A 23,608-nucleotide genomic window follows, 5' to 3' on the forward strand; every position below is an offset into this window, starting at 1 on the left:
TGGGCGTAATAAATCTGTAACCCAGACCTGTCAAGATGGAAGTGCCCATCTGTCGATCGTTAATGAAGCCGATAACTAATCAAATTTGGTTTATGACCGTGCAAGTGAGATAAAACGGAATATCATGAGGTATAAACTTGTTTATGACCTGCATACCCGTTAAATCTATGACGTGAGAAAATATACATATACGGTTAATTGTTTTTTGGCTAATAATGTCCACTGTTGCCGTGTGGTTCCTAGCACTTTGGAATAGAACCACTACATAGCTTTCCCATGGATGTCTTAAAAGTCGACTAAGGGAAACGCTGTAAAGGAATGTTACCGGGGGTAAAGCCACGAGGAAGTAAAGGAACCTTAACGTGTGTATGAACCTCAATTCTATCATTAAGCCAAATAGCTGATCGTGGTCATTCAGTCTTTTCAAGACTGTTGGCTCTGTCTACCCCGCAAGGGATATAGACGTGACCATATGTATGTATGTACGTATGTACATATAATCTTGTCTGTGTCTTGCGGGGTAGACAAAGCCAGCAGTCTTGAAAATACTGTAACAGTCTTAAAAGGCCACGTTCAGCTAAATTATGGAATTGAGATTCAAATAATGACAGGATGCCAGCCCATCGCCTACAAGCAGAATCATAGTCTCTTTAACAACATCAACAGAGATGGAGTGGTCTTATTCTACATATACATACATATGGTCACGTCTATATCCCTTGTGGGCTAGACAGAGCCAACAGTCTTGAATAGACTGAATGGTCACGTTCAGCTATTTGGCTTAATGATAGAATTGAGATTCAAATAGTGACAGGTTGCTAGCCCATCGCCTAGAAAAGAATCCCAAGTTTGTAAGCCTATCCCTTAGTCGCCTTTTACGACATCCATGGGAAAGAGATGGAGTGGTCCTATTCTTTTTTGTATTGGTGCCGGGAACCACACGGCACTGTCACATTCAACAATGCCGAGAACCACACGGCATTGCCGGGAATCACTCGACACACTTATATTTTTCCAGCTCTCGACGCCGTTCATATCAAGCAAAAAACTATCGCTGTCCCGTACCACGTCATAATACAAAAGCGAAACAGCGACAGTTCATCTAAAAGACCTTAGAAGTTGACAAACATTGCGTTTACCGCGTAAAGAAAGTATTAATAAATCGGTGTCCCGTTTAGACACTTATTTTTAAATTATAAGTGACATTTTTGCAACTCTTGCGCGTCACGAGACAATTTTATAATTAAAACAACATCTTTACCCGCATCACTACCGAGCAAAGAAGATCGGACTCCTTACAGTAGCGGTTTGAGCATGGTATTATGGTCACTGCATATTCATACATTTGACTTGGTAACAAAGCGTATTGTAACGATTTTTGTGTAATTTGGCACAGAGTATTAAATAAAGCTTTCAGCAAATTATACGTTAACTAGCTGTGCCCGATTTTGGGCATCATTAAAGCCCTCAAGGATGAATAATTTTCCTCGTTTTTTTTTATTCCTTCGCTCCTTAAAGTTACAGCGTGATGTTTTATAGCCTCAAGCCTTCCTCGATAAATAGTCTATTCGAGACAAAAATAATTTTTCAATTTGAACCGGTAGTTCCTGAGATTAGAGCGTCCAAACAAACAATAAAACTTTTCAACTTAATAATATCAGTATAGATTTAGTTCTGGAAAATATCATGTGAATACAAGCAAAAACCTAATCAATACATAACACATATATACATATCTTATCACTTCTTAATAATTAAACTACTTGTACCCGAATAAAAATTAATTGAATTAAATATACCCGAATAAAAACATACAAAATAAATTGAAACGTTGTTGTGCGAAGCCATGCTGTTTCGTAAAATTAAAATTAAAAAAATAGTAAAAATTTATAACTAATTTTATAAGGTGTGGTCTCTGCCTACCCCTCCGGGAAAGAAGCGTGATTTCTGTATGTATGTATTTATAACAGTATATTTGTCAAATTTTCCAAATTACAACAAGTCAACGACCTAACAGCCCACTCAGTGTCTAAAAAATGTATGAGTATCAATCGCAAATCAAGAATATATGACAAAGAGTTATTTCGACTTTAGACGCTGCCAGAAAATTCTACCTAATATTATAAATGCGAAAGTTTGTGAGTATGTCAGTATGGATGTTTGTTACTCTTTGAATTTAGATTCAAATAATTACAGGTCGCTAATTCATCGTCTAAAAGAAGAATCTAAAGAAAAATATAAACCTTAAATTATGTGCAGTAAAAGTGTCATTTGCCTTCTAAAAATCTCTGACAAAAAAATTACATCTATCCATCGGCGCTTCGTTTTGACGTAAAGGAAACGCGAACAAACACACTTTCGCATTTATCATTATGAAATGCCGTGTGGTTCCCGGCACCAGTACAAAAAAGAATAGGACCACTCCATCTCTTTCCTATGGATGTCGTAAATAGTGACTAAGGGATAAGTGATGGAATTTAAATTCAAATAATGACAGGTCGCTAGCCCATCACCTAAAAGAAGTATCCCAAGTTTATAAGCCTATGCCTTTTAAGACATCTAGGAGTAGGAAACAGATTGACTTGTCTTATTCTTTTTTCTATTAGTGCCGGGAACCACACGGCACATAAACATATATATACATAATTATAATGTTTTATCCGTGTTTGTCAACAAGCCGTTCAAAACTTGGCGCTGTATCAATTCGCCGCCTCAAATAAGTTGATACGGAATATCTGATCTCTGTGGAGTGCCTTCAACATTCTTCTTGCTTTAGTCATTATCATTCGCGGCTTTAAATAAATCGCAGCTTGAGATAAGCTTGCTGTTAGTGTAAAATGTAAAAGTTTATCAAGAACAAGGCTAATGATTTGGGATTCCTCTTTTACGCGATGGGCTAGCAACCTGTCACTATTTGAATTTCAATTCCATCATTGAGCCATACAGCTGAACGTGGCCTTTCAGAATTTTCAAGCCTGTTCGCTCTGTCTATCCCGTAAGGAATAAAGATGTCATTATATGTATGTATGTATGATGAAGTAGGTATATCTGATAATTGCTGTTTCTATTAAAAAGAAAAAAAAGGAGATTTATCAAACTAGAGAGCGCCCGCGGCTTCGTCCGCTCTGTTCCCTCGGGAATTTCCCAAAATCCTTTCTTAGTGCATGTCTCCTAGATAGCCAAAAAATAATATATCTTTCTCCAAGAGATGGAGTGGTCCTATACTAAAGTGTGGGACTACACGGCACTTTAGAATTCATTATTACAGAATGTTCTTGCAAAAATCAGCTACTCTTAGTCTAAAATCTACATCTACAAACATAAAACATGTGTATTTCTGTCTGTTCCTTCGCAAACAACATCTTACGAAGCATTTTAATGATCTCCGTAATTCATTGTTTTTTTACTCACAACGAAAAGATTTAACATGGTTAGGTTCCGTACCAAAATCATATCTGTCGTATACATACACATTATCACGTCTATATCCATTGCGGGGTACACAGAGCCAACAGTCTAGAAATGACTAGACTTTAGTAAATATATATATACCTATGTATATACGTGACAAATTACACAGATTGAGTTAGCCTCGAAGTAAGTTCGAAACTTGTGTTACGAGATACTATCCAATGATACTATATTTTATAATAAATATTTAGTTTTATTTAACTTTTATTTTTGCTCATATTCCTACTAGCAGTACACCTCAGCGAATTGTTATAGTTTTGAAAGTATTCTTGCAATCTTCGGTCGGTCTTTTCAAGACTGTTGGCTCTGTCTACCCCGCAAGGGATATAGACGTGATGATATGTATGTATAAATTTTACAATAACTGTGTTTATTAAATAAATTCATATCATATAATGAGTCGAGTTTAAAATACTTATTTCCACGGGAACGGAACACCAGCAAAAATTTTAGTTTTTTTTTCATTTTACTTTTTTCTACAGAGACAACAATACGGTACCCAACACCTAAACCTACATATATTTACTTTAAAGTCAACATTGAAAAAGTGCAGAGCTGTGATAACGTTCAATGTATGTCTGTCTGTTTACGTGATCGTCGTGTGATTGATTCGACATATCGTTCTGGTACTGGGTTATTGTGTTTTTAATGCGTTTCTGTTAAATTAATCTTCTGAACAGCATGCTTTTATTGTTATTTTATCTATACTGATATTATAAAGCTGAAGAGTTTGCTTATTCGTTTGAACGCGCTAATCTCAGGAACTACTGGTTCGAATTGAAAAATTATTTTTGTGTTGAATAGACCATTTATCGAGGAAGGCTTTAGGCTATATTTAATAAATTAATTGTTTAAATGTCGGTTCTGTCTACCGCGCAAGGGATATAGACGTGATTGTGACGTGACGTGATGTATACATGTATGCATTTTTAAAATTAATACGTTCTGAACTTGTTGAACTAACTACCAAAAAGAAGGTTCTCATTCGACCCTTGTAATTTAGATACATTTTGCTCATGTAAACAACAGCCGGTCATTTTAGGGGAATCCCGGTTCAATAATTTCCATTACCGACACGTCATTCCTCCATCGCAATGGCAGAATTCTTACATTAATTCATGTTTTTTAATATAGACAATGTGCATTCGTCCACGATTTAGATTTAAGAGATCTATATTTGTAAATTAATGTCCGGTGAAAATGCTGCAGTGTAATTTGTTCCGCCGCTTTCTCTACACATGCGCTTTGGAAGCGGTAGTAGTTATAATTAGATTAGTCAATGATGGCTGCATTGATGTCCAAAATAACTATTCTACGCGGACTAAGTCGCGGGCACAGCTAGTAGTTTATAATTACTACTAAATGCAATTACAATAACTTTGTTAAAATAAACGAACATACACGTCATTTCTCTAACTCTTACGGAGTAGACAAACATTTTAATGTGTATTCTTTTGAAGGCGGCGCAAAATTAGCTGCGTACAAAAGCTGGTAATTATAAAATTTGTTTTAAACTTTTGCGTTGCATTATACTATTTATATAACGAAAAGTCTGAGTTAAAATAAAGGTACATTACGTGCTTGTTGTAATACTGTTTTATTTATAAATAGTAGTAATAAAGCATAGTTATACCTTAACATTATTATAGTTGGAGTAATAATGAATTAATTTTAATCTAATTATTATCCCAACGGAACTGCCTATTAATAGTGGAGGTGGGCTATTAGCGGGGGGTGTGGGGGGTGTGTGGGGGGGTGTAATGAGAGTCAATGCCAGTAATCCCCTGATGGCGGGGCGCGGTCGAGGTCACGGGGATTGGTGACATCAAACTATTGTTTTTGTATGACGCTGTTGTCTGAATTCCATACGAAAATGATGGGGAATCTTTCCTTATCAGAATAAGTGCATGCACGAGACTTTGTCTCAAGACTAATATGTTTTTACATGAAGAGAATTCACCAAATAGTGATTTTGTAACCACCTGTTATTTTAGTAACAGATTATGCATGTTTATCTTAAAATTACCTTAAAAAAGAATAAAGAAATTTGGATCAGTACATTATTACGTGTGGTTCCCGGCACTAACGTAAAATAGAATAGGACTACTCCATCTCTTTCCCATGGCTGTCGTAGAAGGCGACTAAGGGATAGGCTTTTACCTTGGGAGCTTCTTATAAGCGACGTACTTGTAACTTGTCACTATTTGAATCTCATTTGCATTATAAAGAAGTAAAGCTGATGATTTCAACTCTCTTTTCAGGATTGTTCGCTCTGTGAATCCCGCAAGGGATATAGACGTGAATATTTAAGTGAACGCCGATTCATAATTCAAATGGGATTCGCTTCCACTTGACTTACCCAATTTATTCGTAGGATAAGTTTGTATAATAATTATAGGTGTGCCGTGTGGTTCCCGACACCAATAGAAATAAGAATAGGACAACTTCATATCTTGAAAGGCCACGTTCAGCTGTTTGGCTTAATGATAGAATTGAGATTTAAATAGTGACAGGTTGCTAGCCCATCGCCTAAAACTAGAAATACCTAGTTTATACTTCTTCGTTCGTTTAAACGTCTGGCTTATCCCTCAGTCGCCTTTTTACGACATCAATGGGAACGAGATGGAGTGGTCCTATTCTTATCTTTTTTATAGTAAGTCATTAAAGATCAAAACAAGATATTTCGAGTTATTGCTCCGTTGTAAAATACAGATGGGCACTGAAACTTCCATTAACGCGACTCGACAAATGAAACACTTAGTTCAAGGAGACAGGAACTTTCCATCTCAATTTATTAGGCAAATGATGTCACCTTAGCTGGAATCGATTTTCAGTGCGATATTTAGTTTGCGAACGAGCAAAAACCTGTTGTTAAGAACTTTCTGAAATCTATCTATCTAAAAACGGCTATCGTGATATAATTCCTTCATACATACCTACATTATATTTACGTCTATATCCCTATATGTTTTGCGGGGTAGACAGATACAACAGTCTCGATAAGATTGAATGACCACGTTCAGCTGTATGGCTTCATGATGGAATTGAGATTCAAATACGAGACGTGACAATATGTATATGAACAGTTTACAAACCAAGAAAAGCGAATTAAAAAAATTTATAAGGTAAAAACGGGGCTTTATTTATCTGTAACGCCGCACCCGTATCTTAGATCTAGGTCATCAGAAGTTAACTGATAAACCTAGATTCAAGACTGACACGCAGACTTCGACCTTTTATAAGGGAGGCTCCGATTTTGAATGAAATAGTGCAAAAAATTTTTTTTCATCCGATAGTTGTAAGATATTTAAATTTAGAATGTAAAATTGGTATTTGCAAACCACCTAATATAAAATACACATATATATTTTTATATTTTAGTAGAAAAAAATCGGTTACCATATTTTTATTATAGTCTACAGGGTTCTAAGGTCAAAGTTTACCTTACATTTCACACCTTTCCAACATGAGATTTCTGAAACTTGTATTTTATAACGTCTCAATAAACTTCCATCTATAAGCTTTCTTCAGTGATTTTTTCTGTATTCGTTTACGATTTTTTTATTATCTTTCTATCATTAAGCCCAACATTTATTTCAATTTCTAATCAACTTTGCCGTGTGGTACCTTGTGTGTTCTTGGCACCATTAGAAAAAAGAATAAGACTATTACATGTTTTCCCATGGATGTAAAATGTAATAAAAGGCCTTCTAAGGCTTATAAACCTGTCACTATATGAATCTCAATTCAATCATCAAGCCAAACATCAAGTCTAAATCCCTTGCGAGGTAGACAGAGCCAACAGTCTTGAAAAGACTGAATGGCCACGTTCAGCTCTTTGGCTTAATGATAGAATTGAGATTCAAATAGTGACAGGTTGCTAACCCATCGCCTAAAAGAAGAAACCCAAGTTTTTAAGCCTATCCCTTAGTCGCCTTTTACGACATCCATGGGAAAGAGATGGAGTGGTCCTATTCTTTTTTGTATTGGTGCCGGGAACCACACGGCAATGACCATTTAAAGTATTAATTATTAACTTACCCGCGTGATGCAGCGCTGTCTCGAAGGGCGCTCTCTGCACCCGCTCTTTAGTATCTGCCAAAACATAAATAACTGTTATTATATTGGCAACTGTCGCTGAGAAAATGGCGTTCGGACATTGGACTGATATGGAATGTGATATATCACACCATAAAATCTATTTTACGTACATACATGCATACATATGGTCACGTCTAGATCCGTTGCGGGGTAGACAGAGCCTGTAGGGGTAGCAGTCTTGAAAAGACTGAATGGCCACGTTCAGCTATTTGGCTTAACGATAGAATTGAGATTCAAATAGTGACAGGTTGCTAGCCCATCGCTTAAAAAAGAATCCCAAGTTTGTAAGCCTATCCCTTAGTCGCCTTTTATGACATCCATGGGAAAGAGATGGAGTGGTCCTATTCTTTTTTGTATTGGTGCCAGCAACCACACGGCACTTACATACATCCATACAAACATACATACATACCATAAAAAAAAACTAACATACTGTGCCGACCCCACGTAGGAAGTGGGAAAAGGTAACGACGAAAAAGAAGACAGACATACATACATACCATCACGCCTATTTCCCATTGGGGTAGGCAGAGACTATCGATCTATGTATATCTAAAATATATTTTGTCGGGTATACATTTGGGCGTCATAAAAGGCAACTAAGGGTTAGGCTAATTAACTAACTCGGGATTATTTCTCTAGGCGACGGGCTAGCAACCTGTCGTTATTTGATTCTCAATCTATATATATAAAAAAGCGAAAAACACTCACTTAGGAATCACGAAATCTCGAAATCTACTGAGCCAATAAAGATGAAATTTGGCAGGAAGGTAGATTTTAATTAGGAGGGATCCACTAAGAAAGGATTTTTGGAAATTCTATTCCTAAGGGGGTGAAATAGGGGTTGCAAGTTTGTATGAAACTTCGTCATTTTAGTGTGGGTTACGCGGACGAAGTCGCGGGCAACAGCTAGTTATATTATAAAGCCATGCAGCTGAGTGTGACCTTTCAGTCTGTTCAAGACTTTTGGCTCTGTCTATTCCGCAAGGGATATAAACGTAGTAATATATATTATGTAACTATGTATATCGGTTGCAAGAGGTAGACTGCATTTTGCTTTTTCTGAAGAAGATTACATTCGTTAATGATGTAATAATATTTTTAAAAGAGTGTAAGAATATTGAGATGGCAAGTGATATTACGAATTATATAAAGTTCAGATAGTGCGCCAACATATTGAAGACTAGCTAAAAATAATTTTCAATTCGAACCATTAGTTCCTGAGATTAGCGCGTTCAAACAAACAAACTCTTCAGCTTTATAATATTAGTACAGATTTCGCCAAAATTTAATCTTATCCTTTACTATCAAAAAGTGATACGTATGTAAAAGCCTATTAAAGATAAATATCGATGTATTTAAACAATGTGTGACGTCAATTATGTAAGAACAGGCCAAAAAGAATGCATGGTGCGTTGCAAATGGAAAGATATACTCTCTACCTACCCCTCCGGGAATGAGGCGTTATTACGTATATATACAGGGTGACATTTAAAACAACCGCATCCTTTTAAACATAGACTATACCCATGCTTCTGAGCTGTTTGAGCCTATTTTTATTTAAATTAAACGTCATCATTTTCACATTTAAAAAACCCTCAAAACTACGTCACACGCTTTATTAAAGACCAATAACTACAAAAAGAAATTAAAACTAAACATGTAAATAAATGTCTGAAAAATAATTTTTTTTTTCTAGTATCAAGATCAAGTAAAGTACAGAGTTGTCGAGATCGCTCAGCTGAATGAATTGTGTCGTTGACCTCTGAATCTTACGCGTCGCTTTTCTGCCGGCCGGGGTGATATGACGTATTTAGGATCGTGGATTTTGATACTTTTATTTTTTTTCATACTCTCTGAAATATGAACCGATATTTTTCTTATAACGTTTTTAAATATCCTTTAGATCCTTTGCACTTAACAGTAAAATTTATGCAGTTGAATTAAAAGTCATGATGCCAAATTTACGTCACATACATACAGGATGTATGTGACGTAAATTTGGCATCATTCCCTAATTCTCACTGTTCATCTGAATCACGGCGACGGAACTGATTGACACTAAAACTAATATTTGGTCTACGTCTGGTTGATATAGGTACAGTCAAATATAAATCTATGTTTCCGAAACCATTGTTTTTTTTACATACATACATACATATAATCACGTCTATATCCCTTGCGGGGTGGACAGAGCCAACAGTCTTGAAAATACTGATAGGCCACGATCAGCTGTTTGGCTTATTGATATAATTGAGATTCATATAAAGTGACAGGTTGCTTGTAGCCCGTCACTTAAAAGAAAAATCTCAAGTTTATAAGCCTATCCCTTAGTCGCCTTTTACGACATCCATGGGAAAGAGATCGAGTGGACCTATTCTCTTTTCTATTGGTGCCGGGAACCACATGGCTCTAAGGAGTGCAAATTAATAAATAAAGAAATAATAAAAATGAAAACTGTAGCACCCATCTGTTTTCAAGGTCGGTATCTTAGTTTATCGCTCACGTTTAATTTTATTGGTTTTTAAAACAATTAACTAGGTCTATTCTTACGAACGATCGTGACAGTTAATATGTTCAGTTTATTGCAGTTACTAAAAGAGTTTTACATGAACTTTTTTAGGATATTATTATTTCTATTTATTCAATACTAGCCGCCGCCCGCGACTTCATCCGCGTGGAATCTTTCCCGCGGGGACTCCGGGATAAAAAGTAGACTTTATGTTATTCTGGGTCTTCAGCTACCTACATACCAAATTTCATCGTAATCGGTTCAGTAGTTTTTGCGTGAAAGAGTAACAAAGATCCTTACTGACATGCAAACTTTCGCATTTATAATATTAGTATAGATTGGATAAGGCATTTCTCTTCCATCTCACCTGATGGTAACTGACAATGGAGACAAAGATGTTATACATGCCTTTCTAAGATATACCCATTTATTCAACTTTTGAATGTTCGCCGACAGGACATACATACATAAATATAATCACGTCTATATATCCCTTGCTATAGACAGAGCCAACAGTTTTAAAAAAGACTGATAAGCCACATTCAGCTATTGGCTTAATGATAGAATTGAGATTCAAATAGTGACAGGTTGCTAGCATGACGCCTAAAAGAAAAATCCCAAGTTTAAAGCCTATCCCTTAGTCGCCTTTTATGACATCCACGGGGAAAGAGATGGAGTGAGGTCATGTTCTCTTAATGATCCTCTCAAAAATTTTGACTATATAGTTGTTTGAAGATAGTCTATTCCATATAAATGGTAAAACTACTTATTAAAATTAAATCCAGAATCTTTTGAAAGGTTTTATTACCTAGTGGGATGAAAATTACGTAATGGAATACGTTAGAAGCACTAAAGGCATAAAGTAGGAATTTATATGAAGTTAAATGAAATTCACTCAGCAGACGAGATTAATATTATGAGAGAGTTCAATGACCTGAATATAATAGACTAGCTATGCCCGCGACTTCGTCCGCGTGAAATAGTTATTTTGGGTATCATTGAAGCCCTCAAGAATGCATAATTTTCCCCTTTTTTTTATACATTTTCCATTATTTCTTCGCTCCTAATAGTTGCAACGTGATGTTTTATAGCCTAAAGCCTTCCTCGATAAATGGCCTATTCAACACAAAAATAATTATTTAAATCGAACCAGTAGTACCTGAGATTAGCGCGTTCAAACAAACTTTTCAGATTTATATATTAGTATAGATTTATGTTGAAAATAAACAAAGATTTGAATAATAAAGTTTTTTTTTATCCTCCTTCAATGTATGAATTCATTCATTCATTTAAGATACAACAACAAAACTCGGAAGAAATAAAACCCATCACGAGATCTCTAATTACCCTCGCTCAGGTGGCCGCTTCAAACCGGACCGATCCAGTTACAACCTGCGATATCCAGCTGAAGACCCGATGTCTTCCCACCATTCCCCACAATTGGGTTCATTGGTGTGTTCATCACAACAACAAACACAAAAACAATTAACTCTCGGAACGGTTCTTAAGATGTTATATTAATTAATATAACATCTTAAGAACCGTTCCGAGAGTTAATTGTTTTGTTACAGGGTATCTGTGCACTTGAATTTTGGTATTAGTTCCGAAAAGAATAGAATAGAATAATAACATAACATAAAATCACGCCTCTTTCCCGGAGGGGTAGGCAGAGACTACATCTTTCCACGATCTCTGCATACTTCCTTCCCTTCATACACATTTATAACTCTCTTCATGCAAGTTCGGCGGTTTCGGGAAGAGAGTGTGAAGGGAAAGGTCGGAGTGGGAAGACCTAGACGAACGTATCTTGATCAAATTAAGGACGTCCTGGTAAAGGGTCAGGTCAAAAGTACCCGAAACCGCCGAGCTAGAATAGAATATAACAGATTTATTTTCAAAATTGGATACAAGGTACATCTCATGAACTTCTGGTTCGAATTGAAAAATTATTTATGCGTCGAATTGACCATTTATCGAGGAAGGCTTTAGGCTATGTAACATCACACTGCAACTATAAGGAGCAAAGAAATAATGGAATATGTGAAAAAAACGGGGAAAATTATTCATCCTTGAGGGCTTCAATGATGCCCAAAATAACTATTCCACGCGGACGAATTTGCTAGCTAGTTATGTTATAATTTTATGTGCAATAATAAATTATCTATCTACCTTTCAACTTTTAAAAGAAAATATCATTAAATCTAGTGCTTCTGCACTAAAATTATTATCAGTCCTTATTGGAATCTCTTTACGTCATTTCCTAAATTGAACCAGTTTGAACCGCAATTATCCAGACTGTACTTCGTCAGATGAGGTTGCAAACTATCGATAGATACGGCAAGTTACAGATAAAAACCCGTTATTACATAGATAGGCCGTAGATATGAATGCAAATAGATCGTGCATCGATATGAATCTTAATTCTATCATTAAGCCAAGCAGCTGAATGTGGCCTATTAGTGTTTTTAAGACCATTGTGCCGTGTAGTTCCCGGCACCAATAGAAAAAACTCCACTCCATCTCTTTCCCATGGATATCGTAAAAGGCGACTAAGGGATAGATTTGATCTAGCAACCTGTCACTGTTTGAATCTCAAATCTATCTTAAAGCCATACAGCTGAAGGTGGCCTATCAGTATTTTCAAGACTGTTGGCTCTGTCTACCCCGCAAGGGATATAGATGTGACGTATATTAAGTTCGACATTGAAAAATCGCTGAAGAGATTAAACGAAAGCCCACTGAAAGCTAATTGTTAAAAAGCTTTGACACACCCTGTAAACGCAAGGAAGCTTCACAATTCACAAGGTGAATGTTATGGCACGGCCTTCATCTAGAGTTGGTACTTGACCAACTTAAGAATAGAGGTTGGTTATGTCGTAAAAGGCGACTACTGGTCATTCTTTTTTGGCATTCGCCTTTTCGCCCGTGGACGTCGTATCCATTGGAAAGAGATGGAGTGGTCCTATTATTTTTTCCATTGGCAGGTACCGGGAACCACACGGCCACAAATAACTTAATTATTAGTAATTAAATTTTTGTGTAGAAATGGTTTAGACCTCTTGAAATTATAATATTTTACGGATTATATTGTGTTATTTTTATTTGTTTGATAGTTTATACATATGTAGATATGTTCGGAAGGATTCTTCTTTTAGACGATGGGCTAGCAATCTGTCACAATTTGAATATCATTTCTATCATTAAGCTTATCGGTTGAACGTGGCCTGTCTGTCTTTCAAGACTTTTAGCTCTGTCTACCCCTCAAGGGTTATAGATGTGATTATGTGTTTGTATGTATGTTCGGAATCTATACAAATTTTGATCATTAACATTACTTTTTTAACATTAACCACGCAGATTGAATCATCACAGCATTTACTGCTTACATGCCGTATTTGAAAGACACTAAACTATAAACAAACTATAGCTAGTCTACGATAAAAATATTTAAATACCATATTAACATACAAATATGTATATATAATAAAATGTGATAAATTGAAAGACAAAGTCGCACACATGATTTCCAATTATCATGGCATAATGTAGGAAAAATATATGTTTTCATAACTAAGTATTGAATGATCAATATACTAGCTTTTCGCCCGCGTCTCGTCTGACATAAAAGCGTATTTGTTGAAAGTGCAAATTTCTATTAATATTTTTGGTTTTTGTGACTATTACACCGATTTTAATTTTACCAACTTTCAATGGTTTGCTGACATCCGCTAAGCACAGCTCGGTCACCCAGGTACGTTATATAATATAATTTTAATTTATATAATAAATATAATAATCACTGTCTAACCGTGTGGTTCTTGGCACTTAAAAATGGGACCGTTTTCCCATGGACGTCGTAAATGGTGATCACGTAAGGCTTTATCTAATATGGGTTATTTTATACCCTGCAAAGGTTGCGGAGGTCAGACGGGAGTCGATACATACATACATACATAAAATCACGCCTCTTTCCCGGAGGGGTAGGCAGAGACTACCTCTTTCCACTTGCCACGATCTCTGCATACTTCTTTCGCTTCGTCCACATTCATAACTCTCTTCATACAAGCTCGGCGGTTTCGGGTACTTTTGACCTGACCCTTTACCAGGACGTCCTTAATTTGATCAAGATACGTTCGTCTAGGTCTTCCCACTCCGACCTTTCCCTCCACACTCTCCTTGTATATCTGCTTAGTCAACCTGCTTTCATTCATCCTCTCCACATGACCGAACCATCTTAACATACCCTTTTCTATTCCTGTAACTACATCTTCTTTCACATCACAACATTCCCTTATCACGCTGTTCCTTATCCTGTCACTCAATTTCACACCCATCATACTCCTTAACGCTCTCATTTCCACTGCATTTATTCTGCTTTCATGCTTCTTTTGCCATACCCAACTTTCACTCCCATACATTAATGTCGGGACCAACACGCCCCTGTGCACAGCCAGTCGAGCCTTTTTGGATAGTTTCTGACTGCTCATAAAGGCATGCAAAGCTCCATTCACCATGTTCCCCGCGTTCACTCTCCTTTCAATATCACTATCATACTTGCCATCTGATGTAAACTTTGATCCTAGATATACAAACTCTTTCACTTGCTCCACTTTTTCTCCTCCAATCAAAATATTACATGCTGTCATTTCTTTCTCCATTTCAAAAACCAGTGTTTTAGTTTTACTTACGTTCACTTTCATTCCTTTCTCTTTTAAAGCTTCATGCATACAGTTTACCATCTCCTGTAACTCCTCCGCTGATGACGCCAGTATAACCTGATCGTCGGCATAGAGCAGACATTTGACGAGTAACTCATTCATCCTTAATCCACTTTTAGACTCTTTCAAATCTGTCAAACAGCTATCCATAAATAGGTTGAACAGCCACGGTGACGCAACACATCCTTGCCTAACGCAGTCGATTCATGTATAAACTTAATTTACCTAATTCAGGATGGTCAAAACCACACCCTGAGCTCTTTTCCAGACACGTGAGTGTATAACCGGGATTTACGTCAGGAAGAAGAACATTTTTAAGGGAAAAAAGGTAAGTATAAACAGCTGAATGTGGCCTTTCAGTCTTTTGAAGACTGTTGGCTTTATCAACCCCGCAAGGGTTATAGACGTGATTATATGTATGTGATTATTTGCCGTGTGGTTCCCGGCACCAATACTAAAAAAGAATAGGACCACTCCATCTCTTTCCCATGGATTTGGTAAAAGGCGACTTAGGGATAGGCTTTCAAACTTGGAATTGTTTTTAGGCGATGGGCTAGCAACCTGTCACTGTTTGAATTTCAATTCTATCACTAAGCCAAATAGCTGAACGTGGCCATTCAGTCTTTTCAAGACTGTTGGCTCTTTCTACCCCGCAAGGGATATAGACGTGACCATATGTATGTATGTATATGTATATATGTGTGTATAAACTTTTTGCAAACGAACTCACTCACTTTAGTTAATTACACCGCAAATAACATATCGATAGAATTGCACAATTATTATGAAACAACACGACTTATCTCCGTAACGGTGAATCAACTCATGTTTACACTAATGTCGGAATGTCAGTCCGTCTGTCCGCAACTCACGCGCCATTGTTTTTGTATTATACGATAATGGTTTACTGACCTATAAAATTATTGATTTGCACAATTTTTTGTTGTAGGTATCTAAAATTTTTCCGCAATTATCTTACCCTAGAGGCCGCCCGCGACTTCGTCCGTTAGGAATCATTCCCGCAGGGATTTTGGGATAAAAAGTAGCCTATATGTTATTCAGATTCTTCAGCTACCTACATATCAACTTTCATCGTAATCAGTTCAGCAGTTTTTGCGTGAAAGAGTAAAATAGTTAAACCTAGCATAAGTACAGAATGACATAACAATGCAGAAATATTTTTTTATACATACTTCATAGATAGATACTACTAATATTATAAATGCGAAAGTTTGTGAGTATGTCAGGATGTCAGTATAGATGTTTGTTACACTTTCACGCAAAAACTACTGAACCTGATTACGATAAAATTTGGTAAGTAGGTAGCTGAAGACCCAGAATAACATATAGGCTACTTCTTATCCCGGATCTCCCGCGGGATTGAAAGGGTTTCCATGCGGACGAAGTCGCGGGCGGCGCTACCTAAATATAATTTTCAGTTCACATTTATGATCAAACTAGAGGCCGCCCGCGACTTCGTCCGCATGGAAACCCTATCAATCCCGCGGGAACTCTGGGATAAAAAGTAGCCTATGTGTTATTCTGGGTCTTCAGCTACCTACATACCAAATTTCATGGTAATCGGTTCAGTAGTTTTTGCGTGAAAGAGTAACAAACATCCATACATCCATACAAACTTTCGCCTTTATAATAGTAGTAGGATGGCGTAGCTGCATCTCGTAGCGGCTACGACGTAGCTGCCTACGCTGTAGACCCTTATTTCGTAGCAAAGACAATTTTGCATTTTTCCATAAACTCTTAATCAGAAAATTTGGGTATGAAATGACTGATGATATTGTAGGCCTCTAAGGCGCAGTGGTGAAACGCACGTCTTTGAATAAGTTGGCACCGGGTTGTAACCCGAATAAGTTTACTAAAAATAGACTTCTTTAGAATGAGAATGAAATGAATGAGTGGACGCCGGATTAGTATAACAATTTAAGCAACTGTTTATTTTAATTAAGTATAGTAGTGTAAGATATATTTGTGTGATGCTAATAAACTTTAATTCATTCATTCTTTCATTCGTACAAATATAAATAAAATAAATCAAGCTACGACAGGAATATTGTTCAATAGAATTTAATATATCACAATTTTCAGCGGCTAGCACGCAAATCGTTCCTTTACAATCAACAAAAGCTTGTATTGTAACAGACTTCCTGTTTCTAGATGTACATACATACAAATGATCACGTCTATATCCCATGCAGGGAAAACAGAACCAGCAGTTTTGAAAGACTGATAGGCCACGTTCAGCTGATATTCGGATTGATGATAGAATTGAAATTCAAAAAGTGACAGGATGCTATTTGAATCTCAATTCCAGAATTAAGCCAAACAGCTGAACGTGGCCTATATACTCTTTTTATGAACATTGACTCTGTCGCAACGCAATACGCAATGGATATAGACGCGATTATATATACGTACATACATACATACATATGGTCACGTCTATATCACTTGCGGGGTAAACAGAGCCAACAGTCTTGAAAACATTGAATGGCCACGTTCAGCTGTTTGGCTTAATGATAGAATTGAGATTCAAATAGTGACAGGTTGCTAACCGATCGCCTAAAAAAGAATCCCAAGTTTGTAAGCCTATCCCTTAGTCGGCTTTTACGACATCCATGGGAAAGAGATGGAGTGATCATATTCTTATTTGTATTGGTGCCGGGAACCACACAGCACTATATACTATTATATTATTTATTTATTTATTATACCCATTTCAATTTTAATTTTCATTTAATTTAAATTTTCTGTATTTTTGCATGCCATAACTGGTTAAATGCGCGACATGTATGTATGTATGTATATGCTTTGTAACACCTATAATTGTACCGCATTTATAGCAAATAAAGTATTGGTATTTGTATATGCACATACGTTTCCAAACAATATCCTACTATTTTTTTCCAAGCAGTCGAGTAAGTGTGTGTGTATTTAGCGCGCGTTATGTTTATCGGGCGAAGTCGAACCCTTGGCATTGCCAGTCTATTCTGGCGGCGAGGGCGTGCCGGCGACGTATCAGAACCACTTGTAAATAACGTTTATATCGTTAATAAACACGTTTTATTACGAGTATGAGAATTTTTAGTGAATATTCCTTTGTTACGAAGCATGTAATGAGACACTTTTAATTGGATAAGATAAAGAAAAGCAAAAAGTTGACCAAGGGTCTGCAGTATGCTTGCGATAAGACAAAATGGTTTTTTTTAATAACAATTTTGGAAGGGGTATGCTTATATGAACGTACCAACTTATATTCAACTAGAGGCCGCCCGCGACTTCGTCCGCATGGAAACCCTATCAATCCCGCGGGAACTCTGGGATAAAAAGTAGCCTATGTGTTATTCTGGGTCTTCAGCTACCTACATACCAAATTTCATGGTAATCGGTTCAGTAGTTTTTGCGTGAAAGAGTAACAAACATCCATACAAACTTTCGCCTTTATAATAGTAGTAGGATTTAAGTATATAATTAAGGGTCAGGTCAAGAGTACCCGAGAAGAGAGTTATGAATGTGGATAAAGCGAAGGAAGTATGCAGAGATTGTAGCAAGTGGAAAGATGTAGTAAATGCCTACCCCTCCGGGAAAGAGGCCTGATTTTATGTATGTATTTATGTATTAAAATGTTGTATACTTTTCAGTCGAAATATTCGTAATGATTCACTTCAAAAGAAAGTTCAAAGTCAACATCACAAAGACCATTTTATCACTTCCCGAAGCTCGCGTAACCATTTTTTCTATATATATACGTCGGTTATCACGTGCTTGTCCGTCGGTCCTATCACGCTCATAAAATATAGCATCATTATAAATAATAAAAATGTTACTATTGCTAATTAATTGCACGCATTTATTAAAAAAAGAGTATTTTTACACAGAAATGTATGATCAATAGAATAATTTATTAAAAATTGCTGACTTTTATTAAAAATAAATGGTCACTGACTTAGAAACTACTGAACGGGTTTTGCTGAAATTTGGTTAATAAATAGTTATTTTTAAGGTAAGATCTTTAACGATTTTAAGTGATTTTATGATTTATAATAAAATTGTGTGTTAAGTTTTTTTTCTTTAATAACTGATCTTAAATAATAAACAATATTAACTGTGATAATACGTGGATAAAACGAATAAATAACATATTTAATATTAACTCATTCATACTAAAACACACTTCTTTTTCGTCACGTAAAACAAAATCAGTTTAGTAAAAATCTTATAACAGGCCCACAAATAATACAATTCACTGGGACTAAAGCGAAGTCATAGACTATATCGATATGAGTATTAATATGTAAATAAAAAGTATAATTACCTCCGTGCTCTTCCATTTTAAGCACAAACACAGAAAGTCACACAACACTAATAATAAAAAAAACAACTTAACAAAAGAAAAACTTAAACTTAATATCACACGTAAATTCCAAGTGTCTTTGAAAAAAAATCCACAGACCGTTGAAAGTTCAGAGAGGTCCTTCGCTAAATTTTTTTTTTATCCCATTTGTTGTCGATTATATCCGAAAGGCTCGTGGTCACTTTAATTTGACTCTGTTGCGATGGGTGGGCAGCATTGGCGCGTCTATGCCGTCTTAATGCCAATGTTATACTGACGTACATCGCCGCTTGGACGTCGGCTCGGCCTTCCCGGTGTCGCTTCTGAGAATCGAGGAGTATCGGATATTTAGTCTATCAGGTGAAAAGAATCAAAAACCAAGAATGAAAGACAAACTGGCCATTCAGTCTTTTCAGGACTGTTGGCTCTGTCTACCCCGCAAGGGACGTGACCATATGTATGTATGTATGAAAGACAAACATTTGACACGTTCTTATCCCTTACGGGGTAGATGGAGTCGACAGTCTCGACACGGGGTAGGTTTGGTTGAAAGGAATAATAAATACATACATTTTACCCGCTTTTGTCCCCTAAGGGGTAGACAGCGCCAACAGTCCCGAAAAGACTGAAAGACCATGTTCAGTTGGACTCCTATCCAATGATGGAATTGGTATAATCTTCTTCTTGGTGTGTCGATAATTCCACCCAAATTCACAGTAACATGATGCCATTTTTGGTGCCTGACATCAGTTTATACCACGAAATTGATATGAAAGAATAAAATCGTTTCTTCTTTCAGGTAGGACGGTCAGATCGGAGTCGCTTGTTAAAAACCTGACTTCCCAATGCGGGGGCATTGTCAAAAGGTGCCCCGGGATCCTCTCCAGAGAAGATATAACTAGGATGCAGCAAGAGGCAGAAGACGGGTGAAAGACAAGAATTTTTTTTTTATCTGTGGATTATACCCAGGCAAAACCCAAAAAAAATTAACTTTCGAAAGATTAAAAAAGAAACTATTAAGATTAAATTATTGGTGCCGTGTGGTTCCCAGCACCAATACAAAAAAGAATAGGACCACTCCATCTCTTCCCATGGATGTCGTAAAAGGCGACTAAGGGATAGGCTTACAAACTTGGGATTCTTTTTTAGGCGATGGGCTAGCAACCAGTCACTATTTGAATCTCAGTTCTATCATTAAGCCAAATAGCTGAACGTGGCCATTCAGTCCTTTCAAGACTGTTGGCTCTGTCTACCCCGCAAGGGATATAGACGTGAACATATGTATGTATGTATGTATTAAGTTTAAAGAATCTATATAATGTAGTTAATATTAGACATACATATAATCACGTGTTTATCCCTTGCGGGGTAGACAGAGCCGGCAGTATTGGAATGATTAAAAGGCCACGTTCAGTTTAGTATGACTTAGTGATGGAATTGAAATTCAAATGCTAGCCTACAAGAAGAATACCAATTAAGGGTTAATTCCTTCGCCTTAGTCGACATCCACGGGTAAACGAGATGGAGTGGTTCAAATCTATTAAAGTACAGGGCATTATTTATATTTATTAAAACTAGCTTTCCCCCGCGACTCCGTCCGCGCGGATGTCGGTCTTCGCGTAGATGGTTTATTTCTCCATTTTATTTTCAGTCCGGTCAATTTAGACCAAAAAATAGGAATGAAGCTACATTAATTCCCATCAAGCTGAAAATGAGTATAATTGTTTAAAACACAATCAAAAGCATTATTTCTAAATTCCCCATGATTCCGGTTTAAGGAAAAAAATTACCCAAGGTCAAAGGTAAGAAAATGGGATTTTCACGATTTTCTTCAAAACGGTAAGTTTTATAGGAAAATTACCTCAGACATAGATTGTAGATCATAAAGATATCTATAAAAAGGAATCAATATTTTTTTTCAATAAAGCTACCGTTTCTGAGATATTACGATGCAAAAAGTTGCAAGCGTCATAATATGCAAAAGCACGTCTCGTATATACTCTATGTAGCAGTAATATAAGTAAAAATATTGTTCTGTCGGTAATTTTAACTTGAATTCAAAATATAAAATATACATAAGTATAATGAAACCCAGTCCCTTCATTTATACTGTAGTGAAACCTTGAGACAACATCTGTCTCTCTGTTTAATTGTGTACGTGGCTAGGGTCGTATAGCTGCTTTATCTCAGAATGCTCAACACATGAAATACCGTTAGTCTTTAATTATAGTAGACGGCTATGGACACCCCGGCCTCTCATGCCCTAGGAGTGCCGGCCGTTTAGGGCGCCATGCCGCCCTAAATAATATAATCCTCTGTGCTCTTGCCACCATCCATGTTCCAGCCGTTCTAGAACCAAACGGTCTGGCTCGGGATGATGCCAAGAGACCGGATGGTATGACTTTGGTACCCTGGAGATTGGGGCGGCATTTGGTGTGGGATGCTACTTGTGTCGGCACACTTGCGCCGTCTCATCTTCAGGTTACTAAATCTAAGGCCATTCTGCTTCAAATGAGGCAAAAAACCTCAAAAGGCGCAAATATGTAGTTATCGGGATCAAAGTTTACATCAGATGGCAAGTGTGATAGTGATATTGAAAGGAGAGTGAACACGGGGAACATGGTGAATGGAGCTTTGCATGCCTTTATGAGCAGTCAGATACTATCCAAAAAGGCTCGACTGGCTGTGCACAGGGGCGTGTTGGTCCCGACATTAATGTATGGGAGTGAAAGTTGGGTATGGCAAAAGAAGCACGAAAGCAGAATAAATGCAGTGGAAATGAGAGCGTTAAGGAGTATGTTGGGTGTGAAATTGAGTGACCGGATAAGGAACAGTGTGATAAGGGAATGTTGTGATGTGAAAGAAGATGTAGTTACAGGAATAGAAAAGGGTATGTTGAAATGGTTCGGTCATGTGGAGAGGATGAATGAAAACAGGTTGACTAAGCAGATATACATGGAGAGTGTGGAGGGAAAGGTCGGGGTGGGAAGACCTAGACGAACATATCTTGATCAAATTAAGGACGTCCTGGTAAAGGGTCAGGTCAAAAGTACCCGAAACCGCCGAGCTTGCATGAAGAGAGTTATGAATGTAGATGAAGCAAAGGAAGTATGCAGGGATCGTGGCAAGTGGAAAGAGGTAGTCTCTGCCTACCCCTCCGGGAAAGTGGCGTGATTTTATGTATGTATGTAGTTATCGGTAATATCTATACTTTTGAACCTTTTGGGGTAGAAACTCTGGGACCGGGGGGCCTATCTGCCCATCAGCTTTTCCGACAATTGTCGAAAAAGCTAATTGAGGTATCTCTTGACCGGAGGGCTGGAAATTATCTGGCTCAGAGAATCAGCATTGCCATTCGAATTGGCAATGCTGCCAGCCTTCTGGGCACATTCCCGCATGTTGATGCTATGCAAGGACTGTACAATTTATAAATTAAATTTTAGTTTGTTGTCATCTTTTTTCTTTCTTTTTATAAGTAGTTTTAGTTTTAATTTGATTATTGCATTGAATTTGATAATTGTAATCTCTATTATTGTCCTAAGATGATTTTCTTCACTTAGGGTAGCTTTGTTGAAAAAAAATATTGATACCTTTTTTATAGATAACTTTATGATCTACAATTTATGTCTGAGGTAATTTTCCGATTTGAAAAACTTACCGTTTTAAAGAAAATTGCGATACACCCATTTTTTACCTTTGACCGTGAGTAAATTTTTTTCCTTAAACCGGAATCATGGGGAATTTTGAAATAATGCTTTTGATTGTGTTTTAAATAATACTCATTTTCAGCTTGATGGGAATTAATGTAGCTATGTAGTATTTTTTTCATAGTAATTAGTAGCGGCCCGCTCGTGCAGCAAACGGTTCAAGCCAAAGCCGACTTTAGGCGCTACAGGTTACGGCGCTAAATCCACTGCGGGTAACGCAACGTGTGTTCGCGGTTCTACAGAACAACGTCTATGGATAAACTGAAAAATTAAGATTTTTTTTTCTTCGTATTTTTTCGGGATAAAAAGTATCCTATTTTACGCCCAGGATAATAAGGTATAATTATACCAAGTTTCATCAAAATCGAACCGTTAGTTTTCACGTGATGCCTGAACATACAGACAGACAGACAAAAATTTTTTTAATCACATTTTTGTGTTTGGTATCGATCAAGTAACACCCCCTGCTATTTATTTTTTCAATATTTTCAATGTACAGAATTGACCTTTCTACAGATTTATTATATGTATAGATTATACTATAATTATACTTATTTATTAAAATTACTGACCTTTGCGCAGGTGATACGCTTTACTGCATTTTAGCCAAAAATACAAAAATTTACTTTTGAAGTAAAAATAACATTACCTTTCTATCAAAGGGTGGAAATAATTTTAGATGATCTAACTTCCATTGGACGGGTCTAAATTAAAGAGGGCTTAGATTTTTATCCACATTTTTACTTAATTG

General features: G+C 36.8%; 1 protein-coding gene across 1 annotated transcript in view; it reads right to left on the reverse strand.

The window, feature by feature from the left end:
* Positions 1–19,405, reverse strand: part of LOC106134805 (synaptic vesicle glycoprotein 2B) — a 39,894-nt gene extending 20,489 nt beyond the window's left edge. The window contains exons 1-2 of the mRNA XM_013334946.2: positions 19,133–19,405; positions 7,513–7,566 (exon numbers count right to left, since the gene is read on the reverse strand). Coding sequence (XP_013190400.2) covers positions 7,513–7,566; positions 19,133–19,148 — 70 coding nt within the window. The 5' untranslated portion in view covers positions 19,149–19,405. The remainder of the gene's footprint in view (positions 1–7,512; positions 7,567–19,132) is intronic.
* Between the last annotated feature and the right edge of the window lie 4,203 nt (positions 19,406–23,608).

The sequence above is a fragment of the Amyelois transitella genome, chromosome 10 (genome assembly GCF_032362555.1).
Source record: "Amyelois transitella isolate CPQ chromosome 10, ilAmyTran1.1, whole genome shotgun sequence".
Taxonomy (NCBI): domain Eukaryota; kingdom Metazoa; phylum Arthropoda; class Insecta; order Lepidoptera; family Pyralidae; genus Amyelois; species Amyelois transitella.